Below are 20,610 nucleotides of genomic sequence, written 5' to 3' on the forward strand. Positions count from 1 at the left end.
TAAAGGAGGAAATGTTGGTCTTATTCTATAGAAGGATAGTTCTATTAGCTTTATTGTATTTCTGGTTTGATGGTGGTTTGCTGTGTTGTTGTCTTTGCTTGTTTGTTTGTTTGTTTTCAAAAAAGAGAGAGAGAAAAGCATTCTGAAAATTTTCCCAGCCTTTTCTGTCCAGAGAGCTTGTGTCCTTCCCTGGATCCAGCACCTTTTGTGCATATATACAGTATTCCTGTTTTCATTCTCAAAAGTTGACTAGTGCCATATGAAGTTGCTTTTATTATCAATCTCTGAAAACACAAAACAATAAATTACAAAGAATTTTGTAGGAAACAAGCTTATTTTTTCATGTCACATCAGCAAGACTCAGGCATTGACCAGTAAAAGTTCAAAGGTCAGATTCTAAGGCACTTTGCTCAGTGAGCTGAATTTACTGTTGTAATCCAGGAACGTTACATAAATGCTGGCCAATTCGCATAAGAGACAATGAGAATTTTAAATATGTTGTTTACTTAATACATGATCATGCACGTATTTTATGTTCTACGTCTAATTTTTAAACTAAAGAAATGCACTAATTTGATTTATTTTATAAATGCAATATCATTTGATTTTACAGGCATGTTTTGCTTCTTGAATTAATGTTAATTGGAGTTTTAAGATACCATTCTGATAAGTCCGTGTGTATTCACACAGGGTCAGAAAAACCACTCTTTTACAATACACAGAATGCCTTCAGTCCTGGGTAGACATACAGACAGAACCAGCTCTCATCTTTGTAAAGTATTTTGGGATCCTCAGATGAATGTGCAACTTACATGCAGTGTATACATAATGGTGGGTGCAAATTAGGATTCTAATTTTTGTCATTGTGTTTAACAAACGAAGATGGTGGAACACTTCAGCCAACCTTGAGACTGATCCACAACTAACTTGGAGCTATGCTCTTGTGCTCCAGTTATACTCTGATTTGACTGCGTGGCCTGATTTTCCGAGGTGTTGAGCACCCACAACTCCTACTGAACTCAACAAGCTGCGAGTGCATAGCCCTGAAAATCAGGCCTTGTCGTGTACAAGTGAGCATGCTTTGACGGATTAGGCTTTGAGCCCAGCTGTTGGGGCTATTTGGGCATGCTCAGCACAGAAACCAAAAAGCAGGGAGGCAGTGGTGTCTTTATACCAAATTTACACCCCTAACTGTGGGGCTGCCAGGGGCTGCTCTAACGTGTACCTGGCTACAAGAGGCCCCAGTGGCCATTCCAGTAGCTAAGGATCATTAAAGCAGTGCGCAGACTACAACCCTGATGCACTTGCCCCAGGACAGTGAGAGGAGCGTCTCATCTAAGTCATCTCTGCGCTGCTGGAGGGCTCCTCTGATGCAAAGGCAGCCCTCAGCTAGCCACGTAGGCCATCTTTAAGCCTGCTTTGTACCACCAGAGTAGTGCACAACAGATGTCACGTTGGCCAGGATCTGACCCTTTGTCTTCAACAGTCTGATTTGGTGGGATACCTATACAATGTAAACATAAACTTATTTATGGGCAGGAAACGCAGCAGCCTCCTACTAGGCAAAACGTGAGTCTGAGGTGTTAGCTGTGGCAAATATCTGCAAAGGGTAGCATCCTACTTGGACTTGCATTCTAAAGCTTTCATCAAAGTAAATCTGATTATTTTCCACATGGTTTTCCTGAAAGGATGTTATGATTTTGTAGATGTTTGGTGGCTGGTGATAAATTAGGCTTTTATGATGTCATGTGAAAAGCCACCGCTTGTATTTCCTTCTCTATTGAGCATGCTGAAGAATATGTTCAGGACATGCTCAGAATGTAAAATTATCCTACCGTGTTTTACTTTAACCCTTTCGTGGATCATTTGTTTTGCAATGAGAATTGTTTAAGGGGGGAATAAAACAGCCTATGTCCCAGCTTCATGGAGGGGCCCATAGCACCCCATTGTGATTCTCTTTACACGTTTCAAGTCCTAGCGTACTCTAAGTACAGGTAATTTGTGTGGCTGTTAGTCTTGTAAGATAAATGTAACTCTTGTGCACCCCCTTTTAAACATTAGAATCCTACATTATCTCCAGTTATTGTCTATTGATATCTGAATCTAACAGTTGTCAGTGATTGATTGAGATGTAGGTAGAAGAAGTGCTTACATTCCATGAATCAAGAATGATTGGTAATGAAGACATTTAGGGCTAGAATCAATAACAAGGGGCAGCATATAGCTATTTTGTGCTAGGAAAGGAATTGTGGCTCAGGGATTTATATTGGATCTATATATGCACAGAGGGGTGTAGACAAGAATCCATCCATTCCCCATCTCTTCCCTCTCCTCCTGCCCATCTGCTGGGTAGAGACTAAGTCAAAGATAGCCCAGGCAGCAGTGTAAAAAGGGTTTTTATTTCCTGCCCAGGCCTAATAGTCCAAGTCACAATCTAGCCTTTAGCGGTTTGAAGTTATTAGCTAAGCATATATCCAAGAGAAGGAGATGATATATGATGATTACAGCCATCAAAAAGTTTCCATCAAAATGTTTTTAGACAGAAAATGGCTTTTCGATTAAACTGAAATCTTTGTGTGGAAAAAATGGTTTCATTTTTTAAAAATCAGGCTTTTGTTAAATAAGAAAGTATACTACATTCTTCTTCATCAGATATCACATTTACATCATAACAAAGAAGTGACGGCAGAACAGCTACAGAGATGTACCTTTAGACGTACATATTATAGAATTAAAATATATTCGTGTTTTTATCAAGCAGTCATGATATACATGTGAGTCTGTAAAGGGAAATATTGGAGGTGACTTGTCCAAAGACAAAATGAAACTCAGATTTCATTATCCATTTTGAGGAGAGAGGGGTTGTTTTTTTTAGTGAAATGCTTCATCTTTAGTTCTGTCTCAAAACTTCCTGAGGTTTCCTAGCAGAAATGGTCATGCTTAAAGCAATGAAGAGTTAATCTTTCATGTGTTAGCAGCTGCTAGCCTACTGATAACCTCTAATTGGAAAAAGAAAAATAGCCCATAACTAGATAAATGGTTCCAAAAAATATAGGCAGTTGTTATGGAACAATTAACACATCAGTTATGTACCCAGTAAAATAGACAGAAGGCAGATGGATACTTAGATATTTGGTTACCTTTTAATCAAAACTCCGACAAAGTACATCCACCTAAGGTTAAAAACAAAGCACACCTGTCCAATTTTTTTTAATATTAACTTTTGATAGATATGCCTGATTTGCTAAATCTGAAATCACCAGAAACCACAGGGCCTCAATGTTGTAAAGAGGTTCACGCTATAATATGGTAACACCCTGTTAAACAGAGATTTGATAATTCTATTACTTTATAATGTTTCTCTAAACAAAGAGATAAGCTCACTATTGTGATTATCATATTTGTTTCTGATATTTTATATATAGCAATGACTGGCAAACCTACTAAAATTCTTAAATGAATAAATAGTTTTTAAAAGTGGTACATTGTATTTCTGTGGCAAAGTTAAAATTTAGTAACATAGCAGGAGGCCAATTTTCATTTTCATTCTGATGCACAGTTCAGTTAATGTATCGAAGGTTTTTAAGCATGGATCAGCAGCTTGCCTCCTAAACATTAAAGACCTGATTCTGCCTACATCGTTCACATTTCTTACCATACAATTAATCCCATTGAAATCAAACAACTTTAACAATGTAGTTAAAAATATGAAAAGCATGACAGGAAGGGGAAATGATGAGGAAAATATTCAGACATAATTAAAAATTATCTATGGCAATTACATTTAAAGAGCCTCTCACTCACAATAATAAGATCTATGCCAGGTAACAAGTGCTTGTAGGATCAGACTGTGATTACCTAATTCTTCATTCTTTACTCAGGCAAAACTCCATTCACTTTCACAAGAGTTTTCTAAAGATCAGGACATAATGGAACATAAGATACAGCATAATACAGTTTGGTAATTAACAAACACAAAGTATTGATTAATTAACAAAAAGGTGTGCTGTTAGCTAGAATGGTATACTTCTGTTCTATCTCAATTGGAAATGATTTATCTATCATCTTTTCTCATTTTGCCTTCCCCTAGTGCTTTATAAAAGGATCCTACTAATTTTTCTAGAAGATTTGAACAACTCATTTTTGTTTGCAAAAAAATCTGGTTTCTAGTCATTTACTTTTCAGATTTTTTTGCAAGCTTAAAGGTAACCCAAAGGTTTTTAGCTATGTGTGTGTGGATGAATGGATACACAATATCTGAGAGAAAGAATGTGTATGTGCATATACATCTTTAAGGTCTGGTCTACCATTTGAAGTTTTACTGATGTAACTATTTCAGTTAGACGTGGGGGAGGGTGTTGTTCTGTTTTGTTTTGTTTACTGAATTAGTTATATCAGCAAAAGTGCGGGTGCACTTATACTGGTATCAGGGCTGGATTTGGGGGCAGGCGACTGCCCGGAGGGCTGGGCTTGAGGGTGTGCTGGGCTCGGGATGTTATTTTTGTTGTTAGCAACAAAAGGGAAAATAGAATGTTTGAAGTAAAATGTTTCAGGTATTCCACATGTGGATTCATTTTTCACTAACCTCCTGGAATGTTCTGGACCTTTGTAGAATCTTGTGGAACCTTCCAGACTTTCTGAGAACTACATTTTCCTCAAACCTCCTAAAATGCTGTCAGCCATGCCCTCGTGGATATATAAGGGGCGGGGCATCACCGTTCAGACAGTGAGATGTAAGAACGAACTGAAGTGAGACCCCAGCTGAAATTTCCAAAAGTTTAAAAAATGGGGGCGGGGTCACTATTTTGTCTAGGGCCAGCCCTATCTGGTATAAAGGTGATTTGTAATTATTTGCCCTCCAGGTGGGAATAGCCTAGACCATTATAAAGCATCTTTATACCACGATAACTGCCTGCACTCTAGGGGGATTGTATTACTTTAACAATACTAGTGTAGTTAAAGCAGTACAACTTTCTAATGTAGACAAATCCTGCTTGAATAAGTTTTCTGTGTTGCAGTGGGGGCAGCAAAGTCAATGCATTGTAATGAAGATTTCAGTCTTCAGCTGCAATGTGGCAACTCATTTAAACAGTGTGTGTGTGTGAAATTTGTATATATGCACATACACACATAAAATAGTATATTGTCCCATGTTTTAGGTTTCTTTTTTTACCATACTCAGGATTTACATAATAAATGGTATGTGCAAGTGTAGTTGATTTCATCTTATTCATCGTCCCTAGAATTCTCACCATTCTTATCATAGGCACCTGTTCCACTGCAAAAGATCTCATTAAGTGAAAGCCTTCATTGGTGTCTGCAGTGTCACGAGATGAGATTATCGTTATGTTTATAGAATCATAGAAGTTGGAGTTGGCTCATCCAGTTGATCTCTCTGCAATGTAGGACTGTGCCCTATGGTACATTTCTAGGGTGAAATCCACTGCTGTGAATTATAGTTTTGCCATTGCCTTCAATGGGGCTAGAATTCCACCTCTGGTGTTCAATCCAGTCTAGCTTTCAAAAGTCCTGTGTTGTGGGGCTTCAACTCTCCTTAGGAGACTATTCCACATGTTTACATATGTCACTGTCCATACATAAATCTCACATTCCTGAAGAGTTCTCTGGGCTCAAATGTGATACATTGTAACAGTAGCTGGCCTGATCCATTTGTGCCTGTGGTGACACAAATCTCCAGTAAAGAATACTTGGGTTGAGCAACTGAAGGCCTGATCCAAAGCCCTTAAAGTCAGTGATTTTCTCATCAGGCCCAAATTCAGGGAATTTTATCTGGACCAAAGAATAATTTATGCCAAGACATTTTCTCAAAGGCTTCATCTGGCAAGTTAAGAGTGAATAATACTTGACCATATTAACATTCTTAGGCATGTAACTCAGTTGACTTTTGCACAAAGATAATAACAATAGTAACCTGATGTCTGCGTATGCTCTCCTAAGAGATACATATGCATTATGCTCTTGTGTTGATTAACTTGTGCATTGCCTCCATCAAAATGATAAAGTGCTGGCGACGAGAATCATACCACGCAGAGGGCCAGCTCCCTCTATTTTGCTCCATTTGCCATTTTATCTCCAGTGTCAGTGTGCTTGTCAGAGCCAGTGCTGACTGACTCAATTTCCCTGAAGTTGAGCTGAAGCATTGTTTTAGCACTGACGGCATTTTGTTGGCCTTGCTGATGGACAATGCCACTGATTCCCAACTTCCTGAGCAGACCAGACAGTTTGCTGTTTTCTTCTTGTCTCTTATCACCCCCTGTCATTAAAAGAGCAGGCTGGCTTCAGCTTCAATTTGTGCTGATATGCAGCAATAAAGTGGGAAAGAAAGGGGTGAGGGGGAGGGAGAGAAAATATTCATTACTGTTATAATCACCCTTCTGTTTGTTACTGCTATGAGTTCTCATGCCTGCCTCTTTGGAGACTGATCAAATTGAAAATTATCAAACGGATAAATTAAAGGCACTGCTGTAACGTGTCTGGTTTGTGGAGCAAGAGGAAAGGCTGATCGGATTTGATTTATGTTTAGTTTATATTAACTCTTAACGTTACAAGTACAATGCAACCCTTTGATTGGGCCTTATCCTGAAGGTGCTGAGCAGCTGTAGCCCACTGACATCAATCGGAAGTTGAAGTGCTCAGCACCTCTCAGAATCAGCCCCATACTGAAGTCTTCCTATTCCACAGAACAGTCTTGTTATATGAAGAGTTCCCTAAGCAAAAAATCTATTTGCACATTAAAGTACACTGAGGAAAAAGGTCAGGATTTTCATTGCAAATGGAGTTTCACAATATCCGAGTTCACTTTGAGCTGTTTCCACAGTCTAGGCTGCTTAGGCATTTGCCCTTGTCTTTCTCTGTGGCTCTTTGTGAAGAGTACTGTATTTTTGGAGGAGAAAAAAAATTCACTGACCCGAGAGTGAAAGCTAGCCTGCTCATGCCACATTAAAACAAATTTAGATAGGGAACCAAATTCACTGGCATTCTTTTATTCCCTTGATATGTTAACTGTTCCACAACTTTGCTTTTCTAAGAACAGTGGTGGAAAATGAAAACTGAATGCCACTCCATAACTGCCCTTCTTAAATTCCTCAAGATGTTTACTCTGTTTTTGTGTAGATTTGGGGCTTTCCTCATTGATACACTTCATCTTCACACTCCTTTCTAATTTACAGTGCTCACAGGAATCAGTTGTTTTATTATATATCTATTCTCTCTATGGTATTATAAGCATGCATGGCACTTTACAGACAAATCAAGACAATGTCCCCTGCCTTGAAGATCTCAGAGTATAAGGGCTCAATCCTGCAAGCACTTACTACCAGACGTAGTGCTTACTATTGTGACTAGTTCCATTTACTTCTTCATTTGAGCTCAATGGATAGTAGTACTAAACCTAGTAATATGTGTTTGGAGGCTCTATGGCTCCAATCCTGCATGATTAACGTGACACAGTGAATATTTCCATTGCAGTCAATCGAACTGCTCACATGCTTAAGTCTTTGCAGGAACAGGGCCTTAGTTAAGACACAGTAGAACACAGCCTGGTGACATGTACTGGGAGTGTTAGGGGAATTGAAGATAAGGGCGACAGCAATTGAATTATGCAGTTGCTGCAGTTAGCGATGCCTACATCTTGAGTATCATGGATTGTCTGATCGATCAATCTCTTCTCTAACTAACTGATTTCAGGAAACGATTTAACAGTCTGCTATGTTTTAACAGTGAAGTGTAGCAGACACCCAAACATGCTATCCGGCTGACCCTGTCAATGAGCTGAATTACAAGGTCTCTCATTAAAAATAAATATGAAAACTGCTCCAAAAAGTACCTGAAGAGAGAAATATATTCTGTGTAATAAAATACATATGGGGAAGATCAGCTGGTACAATAATACAGACTAATTAAATACTTGGGAGGGAGAGGGGGTTTCATAGAATGAGTCAAAGATGAGAAGGCGGTCTCAAGAAGGAAATATATAGGGTAGAGGAGAAAAATGGGGTTTGAAAGAAACCTAGTATTCAGGCTACTCGATTCTTGAGAAATTTATGTAACTTAGGAGCCCAATTCTGACAACTTTTCTCAGGCAAAGCACAGCAGGACCAGGGAATTAGTTCAGTGACTTTTCAGAGCTTGATCTTACCCCTTTATCTGTTTATAAAAGAGTTGCGACATAAAAAGTCACCTTCCTGAAAAATCTTATGCATCATCTTATGAATTGTGAATGTAACCACTACAACTTTCTGAGTCTGCAGAACTATTACAATTCAGGTCAAATCTATCTATTTTAGGGGTGAAATCCTGTCCTCACTGAAGTCAATGGGGGTTTTGCCACTGACTTCTGTGGGGGTCAGGATTTCACACTATGTGTTGTATAGCACCCATAACCTCATTGGACTTGCTCTAGATTCACACTGGTGTAACTGAGGACAGAATCTGACCCTGAATGCTGAATTAAATGAATTAACATTCTAAATGTGATCAGATCAACTGTAGTATTAGGAGAAAACTTACAGTACTTTTAAGCAATGTGTACATCTTTTTTTTCTCATGTTGTCTTGAGGCTTTTCAAATTTTCAATTAAACTTAATTGAATTAGACAATAATAAATTGCATGGTGAAACCAGATCATTCACCTAATGAGTCAGAATAAAAGCAGTGATGACACTCAGTACCAGAGCTTAGGAAATGTGATATTTACACAGAAATATTTTACATTTATTTCTCTGACTTTTATAACTTTTTTTTTTAAATGCCAGGCCATACTGCACAACAAATGTCTCTGTACTCATGTGTGCACCTTTTTGTTTGGTTTGATTTGGTTTGGACTATAAACCAAATCTTCATAAAATCAGGTTTAATAAAATGTAGGGGTGGGAATTTTTTTTTTTATTATTTTTTTTTTTTTGGCACATTTAAGCTTTAAGCTATAATTATAAACAGAGGGTGAGAGGGCTAGTCAAACAGAAAAGATCATATCAGATAGACTCATTCTTTTCCCTGGCCTAGAGAGAAGATCATATCACAGCTAAGTGAAGTTAAATCTCTCAGAGATTTTTACAATAGTGTTAAATGGCAACAGACAATTTGGCTGTTGCCTTTTGCCCCTTTAGCTACTTCACTGAATATTCAGCTTTCCATATTCAAGAACAAGTTGTAACTCACATGTAAAACTTGCCATTTATATGCTTCATTTTCTTTTTCATGGAAAATAAGAGTCTGGTGGCACTTCCTTCTAAAATGGATACTTAACAAACACTTCACTGTAATTTTATTTGGAAAGTCCAAGTACTGAAAAATGATACGAAACAGTGAACATCATTTTCAGCTTTTGTAAAAAAATAATAATAATAAAAAAAACCCTCTTACTTGTGTATCTAGTCCCAAATTCTTCATGAAGTCAAACTTTCTTTTTATACATTGATAAAAAAAAAATCCTGCAGAAAAACGTTTTATACTACTATGTGAAATACACTGTATAAAGTGTAATGTTTACCTACTATGTTATCAGAAACTGAAATATTGGCTGGCCTGTATTCAGCAGCAGCAGTCTTTCAGGAGTCACAAAGATCCATTTTACTTCATGGGACCTCATCCTCTTCCTTCATAAACTTATTTGGTCTGGTTGTGCCTCCAGAAAGTAAAGCCCTGGGACTGAAAGGCAGTAAGCCCCTGGACTGGTAAAGTAGGGCTTCCATTCAGACTAAATTTGAAAGTTAAATAGCTGCAGCTCTGGTTTCAATGGAAGACTTTAATTATATAAACAAGCAGTGATTCAGTTCCAAAGTTTTTTCAAATATTCTTATTTAATTGTAATTACCTTATTGTTTTCATATATTGAGCTACTTGTAGAAAAATACAGGAAACCTGACTGCAATACAATCCTTTAATCAGTAATAGCTTTTTCCAGTCATCATTAAGAACATTTCCATTCTGTGTTTCAAGCTTTCACCAACAATACATTCAATCCTCCAAGTTAGGTGTAATGTTATGATGGTTGGTTTAAATTGTAATATTGTTTCTCATAGCCATTTTATCTTCTGTCTATCTATTAATTTTTATAGCTGAACAGTTTAAAATATCCATAGGAAGAAATTCTGTTTGTATAATGCTATTTTTAATTAAATCTTGCTGTAAAATAGGGTTTCAAGAAAGTATATAAACATCTTTAGGAAAGTCATTTAATATGTTTTAACCCGAGTCAGACGGGGAAAATTGTATTATGATATATAGTCAACCTTTTTACAAACTAAGCACTATAGTATTTTTACTACTTTATTGTTAAAAGTGTGTGAACTTCTTAAAGATTTTTCTCTTGTTTTTTGGCTTGTAAGTGGATTTCATATACTAGTTCTGTGTTATCTTATATACCATCCAGTTGTACTTACTGTAACTTTACAACTTTTACTGATTTGGAAAAAAATTATTTTTTGCTTATCTCAAGAATTGAGCCACTTATGTTTTTGAACGCAGGGTTTGAATTGAATAAAACATTTTGGAGATGAACTATTTTAAAGGAGAACATTTGTGTTAGAAAGTTTAAAGACTGCTCCCAAACCTTTAAAAAAGCAATATATATATAGTTTTCCTGAAAACTTAATTGCTGTGCAATGAGACAATGACATCCTTGCCTCTTGACCTTTTTCACAATGAGTAAAAAAAAATCAATTCCCAAGATTGGGCAAGGGTTTAAAATAATCTGTTTTTGAAATAAAGGTTGTGGATATAAAATTATTACTTGATACAGTGTTTATAAAAATGAAACTCTGGTTTTATTATATACCTTTTTATTATGACTTAAAATTAGATTTTATTAAAAAATACTAAGTTACTAGTGAATAGTTTAAACGTTTAAAACAGTTTGCATTAGTATTGATTAAAAATAAACTATTTTTGTACCGAAATTTGTATTTTAAGTGGGGTTTTCTTACTTCTAGATGCATGTTAAACTAAAACCAGAGAGGCCATACATTTTAATATTTCCATGTGGATTTAGAGCCCAATCCAAAATCCATCAAAGTCAATGGGAGTCTTTCCTATTTCAGGGTCAGATTTTGCAATACATGCTCACTGAGTGGGTATTCCTTATGCAGAGAAGTAATCAGATTAATCCAATGGGAATTACTCAAATTGGTAAGAGTTTTACAGATTTTGGCCCCAAATGTCTACTGCAATTTCCAAACGCCATGATAAAATTGCAATAGGAAATGTTTTGGATAATTTAGGAAAATGAAATGAATTTGTTTGTCATTTTATTTTGTTTTGATCTGCCTGTTTACTGTTTTCTGGAGGAAGCTAACATTATTTTTAGCATACAGACTGAATTATTAAAAATGCTGCCTGGAACATTCTCAGCAGGCCTGTTTGTTCCACATCCCCGTCTACAGCACAGTACCTGGGGTGATTTTCCTCTGCTCCTGGAAGGGAACTGTCTAGTTTTATGTAGCACACTTCTGAAGAAGAATTTCTTATGTTTGGCACAGAACAAGGCAATTTCTGGAAGTTAACATGATCACAGGCACACAAGAAGATGGTATTTGGAATGCTTTGTGTGCAACAGTACTTTTGGAGAGCTAATGCCACAAAACACTCATTAGCTCCACCACTGGGCAAAAAGGATGGAGGAAGGAGGACCCTCCCCGTCCGCCTCTCCTCCCCTCCCCCCCTCACCCCACACACACACACACATTTTTCCAATTTTAGAAACACCAAATCCTGCTGGGTTACATCACTGAAGTCAAATATGAGAATAGAATTCAGCCCCAAGGTTTTTTTCCTCCCCTCATAGAATCATAGACTATTAGCGTTGGAAGGGACCTCAGGAGATCATCTACTCCGACCACCTGCTCAAAGCAGGACCAACCCCAACTAAATCATCCCAGCCAGGGCTTTATCATGCTGCACCCTCAAGAATACAGAAGGCAATTTGCTATGGAACTATACAGCTATCCTTTATATTCACATACAGAAAGCTTTTAATTGTGTTTTAGGTTAACTGTGTATATAAATTCAAGCAAAGGGAGATTTATAGAACTAACATTTAATCTAGAAACAACTAATAATTCAATATATCTTTCAGTTCCATTAGAGATGCAGTGTGTATGTTTGTGGAACTTTAAATAGGCTCGGATCAGTGAAGATGTGCTTGACAAACAGTGTCTCAGTTCCTGTGATACTATTTCAGGGTAGTTTCTGTGTATCTAGTTGTTATATATCCAGTTACTTTTCTTTGCATGTGGATGTTCAAGTTACTTGTAAAAAAATAGTGTGCCAAAAGCTTTCACTCTCCAAGTATCAGCTGGACATTCTATCACTGCCCTATAACAATGCAGTAACAAAGATTCTAACAGTTATTCAGCACAGTCTTTCCATGATCACATGTTTTTTATTTGAAAGAGAACATTTCAGTTGTCATGTTTGCTTTGTGATTTACTTCTGTTTAACCAAAAGGGGGGGGGGGATGCAATAATTTGAAACAGCTCTCTTAGTAGCATGGTCAGGACATATGACAACTTAATGTAAAGGGCTCACCATTAAAGAGTCAATAAGATTTGATGTAAAGAAGAATTACTCCTTACGTTTTAAATGCCTGTGCAAAATTTCTGAAATGTGCCTCCTGATGATTTATAGGCATCTGAGCTTCAACTGAAATTGCACAATCTAAAAAAGATTTTTTGGTCAAAGTTTCTAAGTGTGGCATGTAAAGGCTCTGATCCAGCCCAGCACTTGCAGGGAAATGCGTGTAGACAGAAGAATCTCTTCTAGAAATAGTACTAGACTATAGCTGTCAGCAGTTTTGTGTAGCCCTGGCCTTACCTTTCCACCTAAACTGCAACCTGTTAACGGAGCCAGGATGATGATTTCTTTAGCCTGAAAGATTTTGGTCTAGCTTCATTCTTTTAAAGACAAATTATAACTGCTGAGGGCCTCAAGATCCTTTAGTTATTTTGTTGTTTGTTTGTTCTCCCCCTCCCCCAATTCAAGGCAGACTTTAATCTCAATTAAATACAGTGATACTTAATTTAGGTATGAATCTTTATATTCAAACTTTAGGTAAGGAGCAAGCAGTGCAATGGGCAACCTTACACACTGCGGCAAGGAACACATAAAGAGATCATGCAATGTTTCTTCTTTTTTCCTTTCCGCAGGATTTTCTTCAAGGAGATTGTACCAAAGCAAAACAAAAACTAAACTGGAAACCCAGAGTCACTTTTGATGTAAGTTCTCTTACTGGACTGTTTTATTCCAACTGTGTGTATGTGGCCTTGTAGAAAGAGAGAAATCAATCTTAGGGCGAATTGAATGCTGTAATAGAACGTCTATTGACGAATTAAATGCTGTAATATTCATTGGACTGAATATTGTGGTGCTGCACATTTTGGGGAAAAGTTAGCTTTGAATTATGGTCCCAGTGATAAAAGCCAAGCCATGGCAGAAGAAAACTATAAAAGAAGCACAGCAGGCATGTGATAAAGCAAGGGTATACACAAATAAAACAAACCAAGGTTTCCAATAATAAAGCATTTACATTTAATGTCACTGCTATTTTAATATTAGCTCCATCAGGAGGGTATTTTTCTCATAAATCATGGTATTTTTAAAATTACTACTCAGTTGCCTCTGGATTTGACAGTCTCCTGGAGCTTGCTTTCCTAAACTTCCGTTAACATCAAAGCTAACTTTTCCCTACGAGTAAAATAATAATTGAAATTATATAAAAAAAAAAATTAGGGGTCGGAAGGGTGGATTTTTTTACCGGGGGGGGGAGGGGGATGGAATTGAGTATCACACAGTGAATGGGCAATTAAACTAAAAAACAAGGTGTTTGAGTCTTCCAAAAGAGGAGTATAACCACCACATGCTATTCCTTCTTCCAGGAGTTGGTGAAGGAGATGGTGGAAGCTGATGTGGAACTCATGAGGAATAACCCCAATGCCTGAGCCTGCCTTGCCCGGAGCTTTTGCCTGTAAATGATCTTTTCATCTTCCCTAGATAAATCACTCCCGACGATTGGTTGAGACTGCCGTCTGCATCTTAGTTGGACGTGATCGGTGTAAAATGCTGTGGGGTGGGGGGGGGGGGGAATCGGGGGGTTGATTTTATTTTATTCTCAGTGCGTGTGTAAAAGATCCATTTCACTTCCAAACCTTTAATTTTTAAGTAAGAGATGTCAAACACCATTGCTACCACTCCTGTTTAACCTTCTTACATTTGAGATTTTGCCTGATTATGTACCTGAAATAATGGCTGGGATCTGACCGATGGGATTTCCAATTAACTTCCTTTTGATATTAAAAATCGTCTTTCTACAAAGGATCTGAAGTGCATTTTAGTGCTTTCTCCAACAAACAATGAAAGAAAATCAAAACAAAAAAGCTTTGGCACTAACATTTGCTGCTCATTCCTCCGACTCTTACTCCCTCTTTTCCCCTATTCTTCCATTTCTGTACACGCCTTGTTCTTATTTCCTGCTGCCTACCTCCACCCCAGTGTACCATTTCCACCACTTGAACGCTTTAAAGTTTGGATAACTGGTACAACTCACAGTGAAATTGCCTCAGGACCATGAAGAAGTAATTCCTAATTGCTCAAAGCAGTCACAGGGACTTGGAAGGCGTTTTGAAAACTCCAGTTCGTGTAGGCCTGTGTGTGTGTGTGAGAGAGAGAGAGAGAAGAAATACAGTAAGCTGCTATATCCAGCACCTTCAAGATCCGGTTCCCAGAACGGAGCCATTCGCGTTCCACTCCGGCTCTGCTTTAATTAGCGCTCACACAGGAGCTGCCACCATCTCGAAAGATGCCTTAAGAAATAAAAACTAAGTCAATAAATAAAATAGCAACTTCAAGGTAAGTAAATATTGTTGAAAGATGCCGTGCCAAGGTACCCGGGTTATCCAGCGGTCGTGGCGTCCATACCAAACCCTTTGGTTTAGGATCTGCCACCCAGCAATTACTCTGCTCGTCTGAACTTTCTGCTTCGGTCTCAGGCAGCACAATTTGGAAACATGAAAATGAGCTCCTTTAGCCATACCCAGAGCGCACAAGCAAAGTGGTCTCTCTCTCTCTCGCGGGGTGTGTGTGTGAGTGTGAGTGTGAGAAAGCCGTATAAAGTAAATAACGTCCGATAAGGATTAGCAGGAGAAAGGGGGAAGTATACGTCTATAAAAGGAACGGTGAAGGGCAAATCTGAGGGTTTGTGGAGGATTCAGCACCAGTGTTTGGACACGATCGCGTGGGTATTCGCCCCCAGAACCCTTCCTGAACGTATTCCAGAGCCATTTGCTGCTTGATGTATGTGTGCGTGGTGACTTGAGCGCGCTTTGAGCAGTTTGCAAGGAGCTGGAGTGCAGGAGAGAGAAGGCTCTTTGTGTGCCTGTGTGAAAGGGCAGGCGGTTGCCAGAGGTGCAATGGAAAAAGCGTGTGGGCCGCATGAGGAGGTGGTGTCAGTGGGATGCAAAGCAAACTTGGGGCCGGGCTGTGCTGAACGCGGCGGGTTGCTCAAAGGCACCTCGGGACCAGTGTGGAGCGCGAAGGGCTGCTAATTGGAAACAGATGCTTCCCTTCGGGCTGGCCCTGCAGGCCAGAGTCTACGCACGATCTATATGTACACACAGCCCACCAGCTTGCATTACTCCATACAGGTGCACAGCGCGCACTTCATCTTCGGACGCTGAACTCAAGCGGCTCTATTGTCTTTGGAAAGGCCAGGACACGCTTGTATTTGCAAAGCCCCCCTATCCCCCCTTCCATGCGGAGATGTGAGAAACAGGCAACAAACATCGCGGGCTATTTAAAACTCCCCCAATGTCTGCTCCAGGCCAAGCCGAAATAAGGAGCGGGGATTTTTAAACACATACGTGAGAAATGGCTTTTTTTGAAATGCTCTTGAACTGGAATAGCGTATTTTGAAAGGGGGGGGGGGGGAAGAGGGTCGGGCAAGGATTTTTGTTCCTTTCTGTGTCTGCTTCTAGCTCGTGGTGGTCTTGTATGTCTTTTTAAAAATCATTATTATTATTTCACAGCCTCAAACCCTCCCCCCAAGGAAGCATGCCATTAGTTTGCATACATTTTCCTTCTCGGGCTGTTACACAGGCGTGACTGCTCCGGTTGGCATTCTGCAGCTTTCCATTCTGCAGTCTCTACCCAAGACATACGGCCTAGGCACCGCTGTGGAAGCGTTGTTTAAAAATAATTGTTCGTGTCTGTCACCTTGGTTAATTGTCATCGGGTCAATTAACACGAATGGAGGTGTGTGTGCAGCTACACAACTGTATTTTCATGTGTCCCTCTGAATACACACACACACACACACACACTGAATTACAGACGAACACCGCATTAGAGGAAAGCCCCTCACTTGGCAGTGCGGTTCCAGCTAAAACGCAAGCCCCACCCCCGAGCTTTCCTACCCAGCAGAGCAGCTGTAACGTTCCCACGTCTCGTTGCCGAGGTGGGCACAGACAGTGTCTCCTGCCCGTGAAAACGACACGGGTGTTTCATGGTTTGGACAACGCCCGCACGTACAATTCTGCCATTCCAGCGGCTCTTGCTAGCTTAGAGATCGGGCCCGAGTGGATTTCGTGGTGAGTTTTGCCTGCGAAAGGGATCCAGGATCCCTCTTTTTCTGACCAACTAACACTACCACATGTTCCCTTTTAAATAGCTCTAATAACATCACCACGTAACGCTGTGCAGATCTGTGGTGGCACATATAATGGAAGACCCGACAACAGGGCGCGTTCATTGAAACAAGGTGCTTGGGTATCACAGGGGACAACTGCCTGGGGGGAAAAAATCTGGCATTCTGGTGCGTTTTGATGCACATAGAAATATAAACCATGCGTTTGAATAGTGGTTACCACACCTAGGGAGACAAACTCGGATCTTTTGCACAAGCTGCGAAGGTTTGTTTCTCTCTCTCTTCCGCCCCCCCTTAATTTTTCTTCGGCAGTTTGAAGAGTGGCACATACAAGAGTAAAATCTTTATTCCCAGTGTTTAGCCTCTCTAGTGTTGGGACGTTACGATGCCTTTGTTGTGTAGTACAATGATTATAAAATGGAGGAACAGGAGGAAACCGAAATGTTCCGCTCATTTACTTTTTTTAAAGAAAAACAGACAGAACTACATCTGTGCACTCCAGAAATGGCCCCATACCTCCCTTCCCCTGTTTTCAAGAGTTCAAATAGTTGTTAATGTGAGAACATCGCCTTTGATTGTAATTTATTCACTGTCCTCCTGCTAATCTCCTTCTCACTAAATTATATTACCCAATCACTAATTTGGTACAGATATTTAAGATAGCTAGTGAATACCCATCTGCCAATTATAAAGTGCAGTTTTTCCATTGTACATTGTTTGTACATTATAAGATGCACTACATATAAAATCAAACACACATTTCTCTGTAAGAATGTGTGTGTGTGTGTGTATCGGCGTTTTAGACATAAATTGTAAAAAAGTCTCGTTAATTACAAAGTAATTGATGATCGTTCATCATATTTATGATGCTTCTGCTCCTGCAGTCTGTACTCAGCAAAAAAACGTTCCTTTGCTTCAATGATTGGGTTTTCACGAGCAGCAGAAATAGAAAGCAAACATCCGAGTTTAGCAAAGAAAACTCCTCCAAACCCTCTCCCCAGACGCTGTCCTTTGCAAATCAATGAGCAGTGAGAAGGGGACGCTATTTGTGCAGTGCGGGCTGGATTCCCCACGAGAGCACCGTTCCCGGTCAAGCCTACGGGAAAGTTGCCTGAATAAGAAATGCAAGATCGGACCCTAAAATAGGACCCGCCGCTCTGTTTCGAAAAGAGCGGCGAGTCAGTCGAAAACTCAGCGCAGGACTGGACTGGAGGGCCACTCTGCATTCAGTTGCTAGTTCCTTTTCAGGAATACAGAGGCTGCGCGCAGTCCCTTTCAGTCTAACTTTGGCACAGTATGTTGGTGGCAATACAGTTCGGTATTGCTACGTCGACATACAGGAGGTCAGCAAGACTGCCGAGGTTTGACTGCGGCGCATCATTGCAAAAATATGGAGGGGGGAACTGCAATTTAAAAAAGTCCTAGATTTTGTGACACTTTCTTAGGGCTGCGTCAGCAAAGTGTCACTCTCCCTGGCATCTCCCCACCCATCACAATGGGTTGGAGGGTGGGGGTAAGAATACAAGCAAATCGGAGTGTAATGACAGCATTAGCTGAGACAAGGCTCTGACACTTTGTTCTGCTGTCTAGGGTTGTACTTGTCGGAGTCGAGTGTATAAAACACGGATTATACCGCTAACGTCGCTCTGGGCTATTCGCTGCTCCTCCTTTTAATCACTTGTCAGAGACAGACTGCGGCTGAGGGCTGAAGTCTTGCAGGACTAACTGAACGGGTGCAAATGCTTGCATCTTAATTCGTGAGCCGAAATAGGGGCTCTGCGTGTTGCACTGTCCAAAGGGAGTGAAGTGCATTTTCAAAGTTGCTGCTGGTCTCTAGCGCCCCTCCTCCCCCTCTTTCTCTTCTCTTTCAAGTTTAACACTATAAAAAAATATTTCAAGGCACTTCAGAGAGTGACTCTCTGGGCTCTTCCTACCACCACACAGACACACGGTACAGAGAGTACAACAGTAGCTAAGAAGAGGTATCCGTGAGACGAAAATAAGAATATAACAATGCACAGCAGGACCTTTTCTTGGAGGCATTTAAACATTTGCACCTGATAAAGCATGAGGGCTCAGCACAAGAGCTCAAGCCCCTTTCATCTCTGGAATAGGATAGGTACAGGGGCCTAGTGCTGATCTCACACTAGCCGCATTGCCAGATCTTTGTGACTAGTGAGATCAGAATCTGGGCCCAGCAGTGATCATATATACACACACACACACACACACTCTTCTCTCACGATCCCTTTTCTTATTGCTGCTGCTCAAAAAAAGTTAGTGTTATAATGTTAGACCTGACAAAGGGGGGGGGGGGGAGGCGCTTGATTGTGCTGATCTTCCCTTAAAACACCACTTTCCTGCATTGCAATCCTCAAAGATATTGCTTTGTACAGGATTTACCCTATCAGCTAAAGGATATCTGCTACTTGGGCGAGCACACACACACACACACACACACACACACACACAACCTCCCGCCCCCGAAACTAATAGGTGATTAGAAACGATTCTGAAGGCAGCCATGACTGAAGGGTGAGACGGATTGATTTTTTAAAGTGTGAGATTTTAAAAAAGTTCAGCCTCAGAGAATGGAGTCCCCTCGTGTTCCCTTGAAAATAAAGAAGCCGCTTTTCGGGTGGAGACTGGAGCAGGTTGAGCCTCAGCCTTTTGGCTTACCCCTTCTGCTGCAGGGCCTAGGAAACGGCCATCACCACCACCCAGGTCTGGGAAAGGAGGAGACCTTGTGGGGGGTGCCATAAGCTTAAGGAAAGAGGGCTGGCCTTCGGCACCTTTACCGATGCCCTTCAACTGCATCCGAGCGGGTGGACAGCTAGCTAGAGGTATGAGCGCACTGTCTCCCCGTGACCCCCCTTCACCTCTGACATTTCGCTGGCGCAGTCTTGGTTCCAGACACAACAAACCCAGGAAGAAGCATTCTAGCAGGCAGAGCTCCAGCGTTTTGACGGGTGCAAAAAAAAGGCATCAACAGATACTTCGCAATTATTGGGGAGGGAAAAAGAGAGCGAGGACAACAGAGGCTGCATATTTTTGTAATTCCTTATATTTAAAAAAATATATTTCCATCATAGGGCCCGTGTTTTAGAATTGTTGCTCGTGAGCATTTTACTCATGACGTGTTCAAAGAAAGCTGTGGTCCGTGCCTTACTCAAAAATACTAGGGAGCTCTTTTTTCCCTAGCCGGTGGCTGTTATCTTGTACTACAATCCTGTATTAATAGGGATTTTTTTCCATTTCATAAACTAGTAAGACTAGTCAGAAGCAGGGGGAAAGGGTCCCTCCGCTAGTCTGCAGCTGCAGCCCTGGTTCACGTAATCAGAAAAAGCCATAGCAGAGCTTGCATCAAAACCTAAACTCCGTGTGAACGTATTTATCTTAAGCAAGCTTGCAAGCACCGACCCTCTTTAAACAATTCTCTTCTGCTTCGGGCGATATTATCAGTATTTTTACATTATCGTTCTATGAAAAAAACATTCCTTTTCCTTATTTCAAATATTTATTTAAAAAAAAAAATACACTCCACGTCTTAGAGATGGTCTGGCAAGTAAATAAATTCCAAGAAGCTGGGGGTGGTGGGGGGACGGTCTTTGTTTTAAATCGAATACTTGTATTTTTACAGCCATGCATTTGTATTTATAGGCCCTGTATCTTCTTATAGAAGACGTGGAATGATAGCCTGGACACAATAATGAGCGCAATCATTTGGATTTCTTTCATGCTAGAGGAAATGCAGCTATTTTAAGAGTTAATGGCTCTAAATGTGTTGGTTTTCCTGCTTTTTCCCCAGAGGTAATGGGGGGGGAGGGATTCTCTTTTTGAAATTCGTTGCTGAAATCTGCCTCTAAAGAAAGTTGAGCTGAACTCAGGGTAATATATGGAGCAGCCCCCTGACAGCTAAAGGTCAGGTGAAAGTTCTCCAGCAGGTAAGTCCCGGG

At 40.1% G+C, this 20,610-nt stretch overlaps 1 protein-coding gene across 1 annotated transcript in view; it reads left to right on the plus strand.

Annotated features, from left to right (window-relative positions):
• GMDS (GDP-mannose 4,6-dehydratase) overlaps nt 1-14,328 on the plus strand; it is a 533,671-nt gene extending 519,343 nt beyond the window's left edge. Inside the window, exons 10-11 of the mRNA XM_067562592.1 lie at nt 13,164-13,232; nt 13,893-14,328. Of these exons, the coding sequence (XP_067418693.1) occupies nt 13,164-13,232; nt 13,893-13,955 (132 nt within the window). The 3' untranslated portion in view covers nt 13,956-14,328. The remainder of the gene's footprint in view (nt 1-13,163; nt 13,233-13,892) is intronic.
• The last annotated feature ends 6,282 nt before the right edge of the window (nt 14,329-20,610 follow it).

This window comes from Emydura macquarii, unplaced genomic scaffold (assembly GCF_026122565.2).
Source record: "Emydura macquarii macquarii isolate MOO-44397 ecotype Brisbane River unplaced genomic scaffold, CSIRO-AGI_Emac_v2 contig_2452, whole genome shotgun sequence".
In the NCBI taxonomy this organism is placed as follows: domain Eukaryota; kingdom Metazoa; phylum Chordata; order Testudines; family Chelidae; genus Emydura; species Emydura macquarii.